This window comes from Neophocaena asiaeorientalis, unplaced genomic scaffold (assembly GCF_003031525.2).
Source record: "Neophocaena asiaeorientalis asiaeorientalis breed wild unplaced genomic scaffold, Neophocaena_asiaeorientalis_V1.1 scaffold14, whole genome shotgun sequence".
Taxonomy (NCBI): domain Eukaryota; kingdom Metazoa; phylum Chordata; class Mammalia; order Artiodactyla; family Phocoenidae; genus Neophocaena; species Neophocaena asiaeorientalis.
This window is the reverse complement of record NW_020175192.1, coordinates 5,625,119-5,639,962: the sequence shown is the minus strand read 5'-3', so window position 1 is coordinate 5,639,962 and position 14,844 is coordinate 5,625,119. Positions and strand designations below refer to the sequence as shown.

Sequence of the window (14,844 nt, the reverse complement as noted above, 5' to 3'; positions counted from 1 at the left end):
AAATGTATTTTTTTAATGTGCCTATTAGAAAACTTTAAATTACATATGTGTCTTACACTGGGCAGTACTGGGCTAAAGGATGACCAGAGGAAAATAACCGTACATTGGAATCCTGCCATGTTCTTTGCAGTTTTCTTTTATATCTCTTAACGGTTCCTCCCGAGAATCATCTGAGATAAAAGGCATGTCTCCCGCCCCAGCAGCTTCTCCTGCTGATCCGCGAGCAAAGGACCCCGGGAAGAGGACCTCGAGCATAGGCCAAGTTTTCTGCGTCCTTTCGGTTCCGCGGGGGCGGCAGAGACACCGGACGCAGAAGGCCCGCCCCACGGCCCGGGAACTACGCTAGCAGCGCCTCCGCACCCAGGAGCCACGCCGGGCTTCCGCGGCGACCTTCCCAAGATGGCGCCGTCGAGGGGCCGGGGCCGGGGCCACCGGCCGCTCCGTCCCCGTCCCGCCCCGTGCTGACGATTGGCTGAGACGACTCGGTGGTGAGCGGTGATTGGGCACACGGAGACGTGAGCTGGGCGGGACCGGAAGGGGTCTCAGCCTGGGGAGCGGGGGTCTGGGCTGGACGTTAGGCCCTGGGGGATGTGGAGAGCTGGCAGCATGTCCGCGGAGCTGGGGGTCGGCTTCGCCCTGAGGGCGGTGAACGAGCGCGTGCAGCAGGCGGTGACGCGGCGGCCGCGGGTGAGGAAGGGGACCGCGTGGTGACGGTGGGCGGCCGCTTTGAGGCGGGGGGGGGGGGGGGAACACCCGCGTGTAAATGGGTCGTCACAGTGACGCAGAGGGGTCTCCCGGAGGGGCGGGACCTGCCCGCCGCCTTGGCATTGGCGCGGGTTGCAGAGCCCCCAAAAGGCTAGCGAAGGGGTTCCTCAGCTTACGTCAGGTTTTCTGGAGGTTGGCTTGGTCGGAGCGGAAGGTGTCGGTATCCCGGGAAAATGACCAGTCTCCAGGCAGCGCGATCATTCTCCATCCCGCTTCGTGTTAGGGGTCAGCAGCCTTGGCGGGTGGGAGAGGGACCAGGCCTGTGCCCGGAGGCTGCAGGAGAAGACGTCCACTACCAGAGCAGCCAAAGGCGGCCAGGTCTGCCGGAGATCACGTGTGTGGCAGCGTCTCAGCTAGTAGATGCTCAGTAAATGTCAGTCCACCCACCCCCCTCGCTGGCGCAGGACAGGGTGGATTGGCCCGACTTGGGAGGGAGGCACCAGAGCTGCACTTGCGCGTTTGGGGCAGGAGGGAATTGACCTCCAATCCGAAGCAGTTTACGGGGAGATTTTTTTTTTTCCCCTATATATATTTCCTCTCCTGTTGAAAGTTCACTAAACCAAAGGTCAGTATCTTCCCCCCTCAGTGCAAGTTCAAGCTGAATTGTGTGGAGTAAGACAGGCTTGAATAGAGAGGTCAAAGTTTTCTCTGATCAAGCATTTATGGTGTTAGAGCTGAGAATGCTGGTCTGGAGACAGAAGACCTGTATTAGTGTAGCCTTTACTTGGCTGTTACTTAGACGTTACGTTGAACAAGTCACTTAACTGCTCGGGCTGTCAGTTTCCTCATACGTACAGGCAATGGAAAGCTCTAAGCTCCCTTCCAGCATTAGTTTTTTGTGATTCTCCAAGAAAAAGCTAGAGATTCCCCTAATAAATAATCACGCTAGGGGGTGCTCCCAGCATAACTTTCAGGCAGATGGGCTGCCTGTTCCACTTTTTTCTCTAGAAACTGTCAATTCATCCGCACAATCCTAGGAGTTATGACATGGTCTTAAAAGGTTGGCAGTGCAGCCCTCGGAAGGGGAAACTCTTTACTAATCATTGTAACTTTTCAGGCCCTTTGAGAACTCTGTGATTCTGTAAAAATTCCAGAGGGTGATGGGGTACATGAAAACTGAGCCATATGGGGATAGGTGAATCTCTTCCCTGTGTGGATTTGGTTATAGCAGAGTCCAGGGAAGCCGCTCTTTATGTAATGGCCATGACGGGGGGTCAGATAGGTCTAATCCTGAGGCCAGAGCCTTCTGTGTCCTTGCCTTAGTTCTGCCGCTGGTTCTCGATTCGATTGTACAGTAAGTTACAGAGTTGCCCTAAGCAGGCTGCTTTTGAGAGTGCCTGTGGGCAATACTGATAACTACACCAGGACCCAGATGAGTTTCCAAGACTGTTGACCTCGGGGTTTCAGAAGCCAGAAGTGGCCTCCCTTCTAGTCAGAGAGCAATGCCTTCTCTTGACAAAGTGATTCTTAAACCTCCAACCTTGGCATGCAAGAGGCTCATCCGGAGAGCTTGATTTAAAGGAGATTCGCAGACTCCACACTGAGATTCAGATCCAGTGGGTCTGGAGCAGGACCCAGGTGATGCTGATACTGTCGGTCAAAGACCAGGCTCTACGGAAATCCTGCTCTTCCTTACCTGCCCAGCTCTCCTGAGAGAGAAGGGTCTTCTGCTAGATGTTCAGGTAGCTAGCGTATTAGAGTTAGATGCCACGCATACAAAAGACATTTGAGCAACGTCATTTGACACTGATCTCCCTGCAGTATTGGAAAAATGGATCTTCCAGAATGCCAAGTTAAAGATCTCTGCCAGTCTCTTCTACAGGATGTCCTACAGGGCTTATTGGGATAATATTCCCAACCTTTGATTCCTCTGGGTCTTTTCCTCTTGGCAGGAACTCCCAGCCATCCAGCCCCGGCTAGTAGCGGTCAGCAAAACCAAACCTGCAGACCTGGTGATCGAGGCCTACAGTCACGGGCAGCGCACTTTCGGGGAGAACTATGTAAGAACCCTTTTCCACACTGCCCTCGGAAGAGTCACGTATGCCAGGCTTCTGACTTGTTCTGTTTTTACCCTCTAGGTTCAGGAACTGCTTGAAAAAGCATCAAATCCTAAAGTAAGTGGAATCTGAATTCTTTAGTTTGTATCTCAGTCTTGGCTGTTCAGTTGAAAATTAGACCCACGTCGGTGGTTGAGTTTTAGAGCTGGAGGTCGGGCTGGCGGTAGAAATGTCTGCGTTCACCTCGAGCCCTAAACATTTCTCATCTAGATTTTCTTTCTTTCTTAAGATCATCGTTTTCTCCTTTGTGGCTTTTTGAAAATGGTGATTTTTAGGAGCTTGCTGTAATCTTGGATCCTTTTGAGATTTGAAAGCTTTAATGAGTTCATTCTTAATGGGCAATATCTGAAAGAAGGAGAGAGTTGATGGGAACAAGGAAGAGAAATAGAACAGAAGCCTTCAGGTTTTCTCTAAGTATCCTTAGGAGCCTGACGGAAGATGACAGTAGTGGTTTATTGCATAGAGGGGAAAGGTCAGAAGGCAGCGTGCAAGGTATGTGGGCGGGCAAGGCCTCCGCACAGTCTAAGTCACACACGGTCACCTCTTTCTCTTCAGATTCTGTCTTCGTGTCCTGAGATCAAATGGCACTTCATTGGCCATCTACAGAAACAAAATGTCAATAAGTTGATGGGTAAGATAAAACTCTAAATATGAAGACACAATGTTTTCATCATTGTATCACTCACAGTACCTTCTTGTGGAAGAGAGAAGATTTTAGAGTATTCCTGATTCACCATTTGTGCTTTGGAGTTTCTTTTGGGAAAGAAATCTTAGTTCTTTTTTCAATTTTTTTTTTTCAGTTGAAGTATAGCTGATTTACAATGTCGTGCCCATCTCTGCTGTACAGCAAAGTGACTCAGTTATACACACGTACGCATTCTCTTTTTATATTCTTTTCCATTACGGTTTATTACAGGATGTTGAACATAGTTCCCTGTGCTGTACAGTAGGACCTTGTTGCTTATCCATTCTACATACAATAGTTTGCATCTACTAACCCCAAACTCCCAGTCTGTCCCTCTCCCTCCCCCGCCCCCCTTGGCAACCACAAGTCTGTTCTCTGTGTCTGTGCGTCTGTTTCTGTTTTGTAGATAGGTTCATTTGTGCCATATTTTAGATTCCACACATAAGTGATATCATATGGTATTTGTCTTTCTGACTTACTTCACTCAGTGTGATCATCTCTAGTTGCATCCATGTTGCCGCAGATGGCATTAGGAAATCTTCGTTCTTAATATAAGGGAAAACATCATGTAAGAAAAGAATGAACTCACAATTGACTGGGTAATATATACTTGGAAACCTACCCTACCTCACATTAGGTATTTTTTTGTGGTCTTTGAAATAAATTATAAGGAATTAAAGCCCATAAAATTTTTCAGCTGGCAAAGGAGACACTATTGTCCTTTTCGCTTTAAATGAAAGGCTACAGTAAATAAAATGCAACAATGTACAATACTACAAGTAAAGTATATAATAATAAAATACAATATACAGTAACTTACAGTAAATAAAGTAAAATTAAGAATTAACTATAGAAAGACTTAACTGCATGAAAATGACAGGTGGAGATCTTCCTGAATAACTGAATACTTATTTCTCTCAAGGTGTCAAAACTAAAGTAACCTGTATTTATTTTTTAAAACAGCCTCATTGAAGTATAATTGACATACAATAAATTGCATGTATTTAATTTGATAAGTTTTGACATATGTTTGCACTTATGAAACCATCACAACTATCATGGTCTTAAACGTATTCAGAATGGCCATCGTCAAAAACTATACAAATAATAAATGCTGGAGAGGGTGTGGAGAAAAGGGAAACCTCCTTTTCTGGGAATGTAAATTGATATAGCTAATACGGATATAGCTAATAGGGAGAACAGGATGGAGGTGCCTTAAACTAAAAATAGAACTGACATATGATCCAGCAATCCCACTCCTGCGCATATATCCAGAAAAGATGAAAACTCTAATTCGAAAAGATACAAGCACCCCAGTATTCATAGCAGCACTGTTTACAATAGCCAAAACATGGAAGCATCCTGAGTGTCCATCAACAGATGAATGGATAAAGAAGATGCGGTACATATGCACAATGGAATATTACTCAACCATAAAAATGAATGAAATTCTGCCATTTGCAGCAACATAGATGGACCTAGAGATTGTCATACTAAGTGAAGTAAAGCTGAGAAAGACAGATATATGCTATCACTTATATGTGGAATCTAAAAAAAAAAAAGGTACAAAATGAACTTATTTACAAAACAGCATCAGACTCACAGACAGGAAACAAACTTACGGTTACCAAAGGGGAAAGGGGTGGGGGGAGGGATAAATCAGGAGTGTGGGATTAACAGATACACACCACTATGTATAAAATAGATAAACAACAAGGTCCTACTGCGTAGCACAGGGAACTATATTCAGTATCTTATAATAACTTTTATGGGAAAAAAATCAGAATATATGTAACTGAATCACTTTGCTCTATACCTGAAACTAACACAATATTGTAAATCAACTATACTTCAATTTTTAAAAAAAGAATGCAGATAAGGTGATTAGCATATTACCTGGAGGATTTCAGTGTTTAATAAACGTAAGCTGCTGATGTTGCTTCTGTCTTGTTGTTTTTTATCTGAGGCAAGACTAAATGCATCTTTGGGAAAGAAGTTGGTTTTGATGACAGTTAAGTATCTCCCTTAGCTGTCAGTGGTCATTCTGATGTCCTTGTTGAATAAGAGCATCCCCATCCCAGGAAGTTTAAAGACATGGAGATATCAGGCCCAGGGAGCACTTTAGCTTTCACTCTTTAACCTTTCCTTATTGTCATCTTGGCCTGTTTCTCTCAGTTTGAACTGAGATTTAATCAGATCAAGCCTGCCATTCAGAATCTCTACAATTATCAGCTTCTTTTTTTTTCACTGTTTATTGTTTTTTTAATTCTTATTTTTTTATTGAAGTATAGTTTATTTTCTTTTTTTAATATTATTTATTTTTGGCTGCGTCAGGTCTTAGTTGCAGTGTGTGGGCTTCTCTCTAGTTGTGGCATGCAGGCTCTCTAGTTGTGGCACGTGAGCTCTGTAGTTGTGACGTGCAGGCTCCAGAGCACGTGGGCTCTGTAGTTGCAGCACACGAGCTCTCTGGTTGTGGCGCACGGGCTCAGTAGTTGCGGCGTGTGGGCTTAGTTGCCCCACGGCATGTGGTATCTCAGTTCCCTAACCAGGGATCGAACTCACGTCCCCTGCATTGGAAGGTGGATTCTTAACCACTGGACCACCAGGGAAGTCCCTAAGTATAGTTGATTTTCAATGTTTCAATGTTGTGTTAGTTTCAGATGTAAAGCAAAGTGATTAAGATAGATAGATAGATAGATTCTTTTTCAGATTCTTTTCCCATATAGGTTATTGCAAAATGTTGAGTATAGTTCCCTGTGCTATACAGTAGGTCCTTGTTGGTTATCTGTTTTGTATATAGTAGTGTGTATATGTTACTCCCAAACTCCTAATTTATAAACTATTAGCTTCTTGGAGCTTATGGATGGATACGTGTGCCGCCTGATGGTAGCACGTCATCACCTCCCTTTCCTTATTCGTATTTTCCGATTAGACAGCAATGGGCTGACATTCGAACTTAATATCTAGTAAACTGTCGCGTAAGTCTTAGCAGAACTGAGACTTAACTGTCGTTTTCCTGGGAAATTATTTTCCTGTCTACCAAGAAAAGCTTTGTGGTGTGTTGCTTGCTGCGGTCAGGTGAGTGAAGAATGACCTGGCCTCTTTCTCGTTACAGCTGTCCCCAATCTCTTCATGCTGGAAACAGTGGATTCTGTGAAGCTGGCAGACAAAGTGAACAGTGCGTGGCAGAAAAAAGGTTCTCCCGAAAGGTTAAAGGTTATGGTCCAGATTAACACCAGTGGAGAGGAGAGTAAGTGACCAGACCTGGACTGCAGACTTTTCTCCCCTTAGGATGGTGGTACCTCAGGAAGAATGGCAGGCCTAAGCATCTGATACCTAAGGTTACAGAAAGAAGTCACAGGCCTTTAAGGAAACTGTTGTATGTAGGGTCTCGGCACAGTGACATCCAAACCTGTCCACGTGTAATTCTTTAATACATCATGGTTTGTTATTTCCTAATTTTTGAGGAGGTGGGCAAGGGGAATCGAGAAGGGCATTGTGACTTTGATCCTGAAAATTCTCAGAGGTCACCATCCCTCCTGAAAGAGATTGCAGTTTTACATGTATAATACTTCTCAGGACCTAACAAAACTATTTAATGTTACATTCGGAGAAAATGGAAGAAATATCACTGTGAGTACCAATCAGTGAACATGTTTATGGGGCTTGGGTTAGCAATGTAAAATAGTAAACAGAACCTGGGCTCTGAAATCAGACAGACCTGGAGTCTGAGCTCCACCACTTGCAGCGTTGTAACCTCGAGTAATGTACCTAACCTCTCTGCACTTCACTGCCTTATCTGGCAGTGCAAGCAGGGCAGTACTCCCAAGGGTGTTGTGAGGCTTGAACGTGGAAATGGAGGTAAAGCTGTTGCTATAGAGCCCTGAGCGTCTTACCTGTTAGCTCTTTGTTAAGAATAAGTGTTTACAGACCAGTCATTTGCCTACAGAGCTTAGGCTGAAGGAACAAGCATGGGGCCTAGAGTCAGGCTACCTGGATCCACATCCCAGTTCCACATTTCCTGGTTGTGTGACCTCGGGAAAGGTACTTGGTTTCCCGGTGCCTCAGTCTCCCCCTCTTCAGAATGGAGAAAGTAAGAGTACTTACTTCATCCAGTCACTGCGTTTAATGACAAGCTCTAAGGACTTGGCACATGTGCCTGGCACAGAAGCGTTCAGTAAATTTTAACAATTATCGTTATATGTACATGTACCTAGATTCTACAATACATTATCAATATAGGTAAATCTGAAATTGACTCCAGATCAAGTCTGTTACATCATTTCTTGATCAGTGGCTGTCATTTGCCCTAATTAAAGATTGGTGGATTGTTAGCGTCTCCATCTGTTAAGTTAGAGAAGGACAGTATCCATCCTCGTAACTGTATAACATAATCATTTGCTGCGGATTCCTCCTCTGGTTGTTAATTAGCAAGTTCAGTTACATTTTGCAAGTTATAGTCAAAACTATGTAATATATACTTCATTTTTTATTTTTTTACAATTCTAATAAATTAATAAAACGGTAGAAATACCAGATTTGGAAAAATAATTCTCGGGTTAATCTGGCATTTTGGCGATGTGAATCTTCTTGGTGTCTCAAGAAAAGCAGTGTTCTTTCTTTTCCTTCTACTCTAGCTGTTCTCAGATGCTGAGATAGAATAAAGAGAATCCAGTTTAGAGCTCTTCCCTTGAGAAACTCAGAACCAGGTCAGAAGGGGAGTAACACACACGGAGACCTCAATGTACAGTCACTCCTTTGGTCTTGAGGACAAGTTCTTCCAAGAAGTCCTCTTGTCTGAGAGCCACCTCCTCCACCATAAGGAAGGGATGAGAAGGGGGCTCTCCTCTGGCTTCCTGGAACATCTTGGTATGTTCTATGTGTCTTCTGTTTCTTTTTGTGAAGGCAAACACGGCCTGCCCCCTGCAGAGATGGTGGCCGTGGTGGAACACATAAGCGCCAAGTGCCCCAGCCTGGAGTTCGTGGGGCTGATGACCATCGGGAGCTTAGGGCACGATCTTAGTCGAGGACCAAACCCAGACTTCCAGGTACTCGGGGCCCGGGGTGGGGCGCTGCTCACCTGCCAAGCAAGCATCTGGTGAGGTGCTGGAGCAGGGCTGGCTGCTGCCGTCGACTCCACAGACATCCCAGACGTTGCCTGTCATGTTATATTATTACCGTCTTCTGGAACTCTCCTCATACGGGACACAGAACAGGTCCCCAAACCTCCAAAGACCCTTCTCGGCTCAGTGTGAACCTGCCTGACATGGTCTTTAGAGAAAATGAGCTCTGACTTCCTCCCCAACGACTGACAGCTTTCTTGAAAAGGAGGAGAATTTGCTAAAAAAAAACCTTTCAGTAACTTCTGGCAATTTTTTTCAAACATTTTTTTTCTATCTTTTTAAAATATTTTATTTTATTTATTTATTTTTGGCTGCATTGGGCCTTCATTGCTGCGTGCGGGCTTTCCCTAGTTGTGGCGAGCGGGGGCTACTCTTCGTTGCAGTGCGCGGGCTTCTCATTGCCGTGGCTTCTCTTGTTGCGGAGCACGGGCTCTAGGCGCACGGGCTTCAGTAGTTGTGGCACGTGGGCTCAGCAGTTGTGGCTCGTGGGCTCTAGAGCACAGGCTCAGTAGTTGTGGCACAAGGGCTCAGTAGTTGTGGCTCACGGGCTCTAGAGAGCAGGCTCCATAGTTGTGGCGCACAGGCTTAGTTGCTCCACGGCACATGGGATCCCAGAGCAGGGATCGAACCCGTGTCCCCTGCATTGGCAGGCGGTTGCTTAACCTCTGCGCCACCAGGGAAGTCCACTTCCAGCAATTTTAACAGGCCTTGAAACCATGAGGAATAAAGAATCTCTGTCAGAGATGTTGAGATTCAGCGGCTTTCAGGCATCCTTGGAGAAGGCAGGGATAAATGGATGTCACACTCGTCTCTCTGTCAGGTGTTACTGTCCCTCCGGGAGGAGTGCTGAGCATTCCTGCCGACCAGGTGGAGCTGAGCATGGGCATGTCCATGGACTTCCAGCATGCGGTGAGTGTCCTCCCCGGCGCCCTCCGTGCCTCAAGTTCGGGTCCAAAGGCCCCCAGCAAGAATGTGTTTTTGCTACAGAAAAGCCTCGTTGTAGCGTTAGGTGCCCAGGAGTGCTGGCTCTCACCTATACTAGCATCCCCAGCCGCTTCTTGTTTGAAATGAAGTGTATAGAAATTATAGCCCCACACATAATTTTTTAAATTAATTCCCTAAGTGGAAGCTAAAGGAAAATAAGAAGAAATTAAACTACAGCTTCTTAAAAAGGCATTTCACTGTGTTCATGCTTGGGCGTGGTTACATGACAGTAAGTCATGACGAAGTAGTCTGATGGCTCATCGTACGTGTAGATTCACCATGATGGCAGCAGCTCTAAGTACGTTCTGATAGGTGTGCTGTATTAACAACTCACATACGTGATCTTCTGGGGCAGTGGATAACTTGATAACGTGTTCCAAAAATCACACTATAAACTTTCCTCCAGGTATACAGTAGGAGCTCGTGTGGAAAATAGAATATACTAAAGCAATGCAAAAATACTTTGTGTTTATAAGTAAAATGGAATTAGATCCTGCGCTCAGGAGGATCTAAGCCGCGCCACCTAGCTGGCAACATCTCAGTCCCCTGAGCAGGAATCGAACCCGGCCCCTGCCGTGGAAGCACGGAGTCCTAACCGCTGGACCACCAGGGAAGTCCCCTTACTTACTTCTTAAACACCCTCTCCTGGTGGACCACTGCCCCATAGTCCTCTGCAGCTGCGTCATCGTTGTCCTTCCGAGAAGCCCCTCAGGTGAGGCTCAGCTTCAGCGTCTGCTGCGTTTCATTACTTTAAACTCAGCCCTCGGTACTCCTTTCCCACAGATTGAAGTGGGATCTACGAATGTCCGAATAGGAAGCACCATTTTTGGAGAGCGAGATTACTCCAAGAAAGCTGCCCCAGACAAGGCTGCAGCAGAGCTGAAGGCCCCGGCGGCGGAGGTGGCCCAGGCACATTGAGCAGCGGCCCAGCCCCAGGGCCGGGTCCAGGAAGACTGACTACGCACTACTCTGGGCTTTCGCTTCCACGTGCCCCACATCACAGCACGACCACACCCTCCTCGGGACCTGGAAAGAGCACGCCGACCATTATGTGCGTCGATGGAAACCATCTGACTTAGTGTCTGACGCAGGAAGCTCACTTCAAGCAGTGACTTTGGATTGGATTTGAGGAATCCAGACTTTTCTGCAGAACAGGTACCTGGGCACTAGTCAGGAGTTGAGTTCAGGCTTGAACATTGCCCAGGGGCACCAACCAACCCATGAATGCCTTTCCCAGGTTAAAACTTGCTGACTGTCGATGCCTATAATCACCAAAGTCAGAGGGATTCTCACTTGTCGTCCACTTCAGTAGAAAGTTCCCTGTTACCAACTTCGTACAAACCCCACTGAGTAGCCATCTCTGCTGCTCTGGAGCAGCGTGGTTTCTGCCCCCAGTCTCCACCCCAGCCAGTAATCGTTGGTCTCCACTCTGGAGTGGCAGTACAGGTAACTTCAGGACCTGCCTTGAGTTAGTCCTCCAGACCCACATTGTGGCTGACGAGAGCTGTGTCCTCAGCCACCGTGTGGGGCTGACCCTGAAAATTACAGGGCAACTAACATAAGCGGTCCTTGGGCCTTTCTAACGTCCTCCTCCAGAGACAGGACTTTGAGCTTTTGCCCTGGGCCCTACGGTGATGACCACCAAATGATACGATTTTTCCGCCACCATAGTCCCCGTTACGATGATTTCTTATCTCATAGCTCCCCAGATATGAAAGATTCCCTCAAAGCCAGTTCAGGCTCACAGTTTCAACAAAGCCTGGCTTTGAGGTTCCTGTTCCTGGGAGCACTTTTTAGGCATATTTATAGCCTCCCCTCCCAACCATGTTTATAAGGCAGAATTTTGCAACTCTTGACGTTAATGGAGTAGCTAGCTCTTCAAAACCCAGAAAGCACAGTTCTCGGATAGTCACAACAGACAACTGTAGTCTGGGTCGTTGTTTGTTTTCTAGGTGGGTTTTTCTTACTTATTCAAGCCCCAGTCTTTAATTTTATGAAACAACTTCCATTAAGCTCCTGCCGAAATGAAATTTTGTAAAACTTAAACCATTATGATTCCTGTACTGTTTCAGTCAAAGCTATAGTGTGATATTTCAGTCTATTAAATAAAAATGTGAGTTTGAATTATGCCATCTATGCCAATTACAAAGCGATTAAAAGATTTATTTTCTACATCTGGTGTAGTGAGTGAGTATAACAGGAGGGGGGCATTGGACCCGATAGGAAGCCAGTGTGCCCGTCACTGGCATCGTACAGCTTTGGAGAAGGGCTTCCTGTGGGTCACAGATACAGCCAAAGCCAGACTGCGGATGAAAGAGGGATTCTGAACTTCTAAGAGCAAGAACGTGAAATGTTGGCATTTCAGGAACTGCAAGAATAAAGAGGTTGCCTCTTGCTGTAAGAAAATCTTAAAACTGCCTCTAGGTGGCGACATTGGCTAACCTGAGGGGCAAGCTTTGGCGCGCCACTGTCCCCAGACTACTCTAGAAGAGGCTGTCATCTGAAGTCTCATCCCTTATTTTTTTTTTTTCAAATTTGCCTGGGAGTGGGTACAGGGTAGGGGGCCCGGGAGCCCAAGAGTGCGCCCCGCCCACTGCTCACAGCATCCGCCACCTCCTCCAGGCTGCCCTCCTGGTTCTCCAGTCAGACGCTGCCGCCCGTCACCCCTTCTTTTAAGGCAGAAACAGAAGGCAGGGAGGACACGATTCTCCCAAGTGATATGACTGACTCTTGCAGAGTCACAAGGTTCTTCCAGATACAGCATTTCTTTTCAAACTTGGCTGAGGGTCCTGAGGGTGACTGTGGAACCTTTGGGTGAGAAACGGGTCTGAGCAAGAGAGCCCTCTGGCTTGTGCCTGGAAATCAAGAACAACGAAGCAGGGGAGCCCGGAGAGACGGACTCAAACCCAGATCAGGAAAGGAAACCAAAGTATGTCTGTCCGGTGTGCCCACCACAGGCCAGGACCTCTTGCGGAGAGAAAACAGCAAAGTTGTGTTACACGGGCCGGGCATGAGTACTCACACATTTGCATCAAAGCCGTGACAGTATCCACAGCGGGTTTCCCAAGTGACAACAGCACGCTGTCCTGGGTCGGACCCTCCCAGGCAGCCTGTCTCTGTGACGATACTGTCAACCTCCTGGGCCCTGCTCTGCTTGGTGCCACTCAGAGGCTCCCAGTAATCCATCAAGGCTCTGTCCTCTGGAACGTCCTCCCAGATTCATTGCACCTCTTAACAAAGCAACCTCTTAATAGTCAAACTGTACTCCTCTCCCCCCTTTTTTAATCATTCATGGCACATAAAGCACCATCCCCTACATCCGCTCGTTTTGCCCTCACGGCAGCGGGTAGGGTGATTTAGGCTGTTGGGCGGTGTCCCTTCACAGACGGCTCGGAGGCCCAGAGAAGGTTCAGTGTGCTCCTTGCCTGAGGTCAGAGTGGGTTGGTGGCAGGACAAGAAATAAACTCAAGACCTTTAATTCCTGTTCCAGAGCTTGGTGACCACACCATACCACATTGGTCTCTTCTGTTGTCTCAGGCTTTAATAGTTAGTAAGCGGCATATTCTTAGATTTATAAGCTTCATTTAGTTTAGGGTTTTTTTGGTTTTTGGTTTTGGTTTGACCTAATTATAGTGAGCAATCAGTAAATGTAATCAGGGCCAATTCCCTGAATAGGGAAATTATATGGTATCGTGTAAGGGGAGCTAAAAGACCTATCTACCTGTAATCCTTAGGTACTCTCCAAAATTCACAGTGCCTGAAACATCTTCTGAGAATTCTGTTCAGCTATGGAAAAAAATTTCAGAATTTTTCAGCAGTTAGAGGTTTTGGTTTTTTTTGTTTTTGGTTTTTTGTTTGGTTTTAGTTTTTTTTTTTTTTTTTTTGCTTTTTTTTTCGGCAGTGCCACACAGCTTGCGGGATCTTAGTTCCCTGACCAGGGATCGAACCCGGGCCACCACTGGATCGCCAGGGAACTCCCTGTAAGCTTCATTTAAGAGAACCTTCTTTAAAAAAAAAAAAAGAACCTTCTTACCATGATAGAAATGTATGTTTTCCAGCCTGCAGTCATTGTTGAGAACTGACCCATCTTGATGCAGAGCAAACTTTGAAACCACAAGTAGAGGGGATGAGAAGGAAGGAGAGAATTAAACACAGCCTGAGTGAAATCAGCCTTCCCCTTCTTTTACCCTTTTTCCCCCCCAAACAGATTCAAACTGTGCCGCAGGCTGCAGGGCTCAGGGTGTGGCGGACTGTGTCCTCCTGCCCCCAGAGCTAGATGGGCAGTGAATTCTGTTCCCCAAGGCTGGACCGGGAGGAAGGAGGTCAAATGGGACATTCTGAAAATCCAAGACATCCTAGTTCTTCAGACAAGAAATGGCCCTGGGCTTCCCACCAAAGCACTGGAGGAGGAAGGCCTCGCCCCCAGTCCCTGGAGGGCTTCTATGAGGATGGATGTGCAGTGGTGCAGTTGAACTGATTTGCTCCGGGAAGTGCGGCTGTCTTTACCATGAAATCAGTTGAATGCTATTACATCAGCCTCGTGACTAAGAGCGAAAGAATCCAGCCGTCCACGAGATGTTTTACTAATCTGCTCCCCCCTCAAGAAGCTTGTTTGAGGTAAAGAGAGGGTCCTTCTTTCCCACCCGCGTTGCTCCCACCACACCCAGCAGCACCCAACTTGCACCCAGTTTGTAGATACTCGGGCTGCGTGTGGCTGAGCAGCTATTCACAAGGTAGAGTTTCTCCTAGAAGCACCTCAAGGTCCCAGGGGACCTCAGAACTAACACTTTTTTTCTATCAACTGCAGCACAGTGAGCTGACATGGCACGCAGTGGGGACAGAGGTGAGGGGTGTTTTCAGCAACACTCGTATTTAAAATGAACACAAGCTCCGGCTCCTGATTTGAGACCACAAAGGAGCAGAAGGCATCCTTGGAGTGCTGACGGCCTTCTCGAAGGTTCTTTCCGTGAGCTGGCTTACTGCGCTCCTGCTGGGGCTCCCCTACCCCTGCACCAGCAGAGGCACGCCGCTCCCCAGCTTCAGAGCTAAGCTTGACCCAGCTGCCAATCTCCAAAATAAAATCAATGTGTGACCTTATTCACCAGCTGTACCGAAGAAACTAACTCAAACTAGGGCCAACTTTGAAGCCAAAAAGGGAAGATGAGAAGTTGGGAGAGAGAGAGAGAAGGAGGAGGGGGGAAGAAAAAACTTGGCTGGACATGAAAGGTGT

The 14,844-nt window shown here is 46.8% G+C and overlaps 1 protein-coding gene across 1 annotated transcript; it reads left to right on the top strand.

The window, feature by feature from the left end:
- On the top strand, positions 1-11,786 carry PLPBP (pyridoxal phosphate binding protein). Its single transcript, XM_024765146.1, is given in 9 exon segments — positions 1-687; positions 2,658-2,765; positions 2,844-2,879; positions 3,378-3,453; positions 6,623-6,757; positions 8,413-8,555; positions 9,451-9,472; positions 9,475-9,539; positions 10,398-11,786. Coding segments are annotated over 9 exon segments (819 nt in total). The 5' UTR covers positions 1-588; the 3' UTR covers positions 10,533-11,786.
- Positions 11,787-14,844: the final 3,058 nt, after the last annotated feature.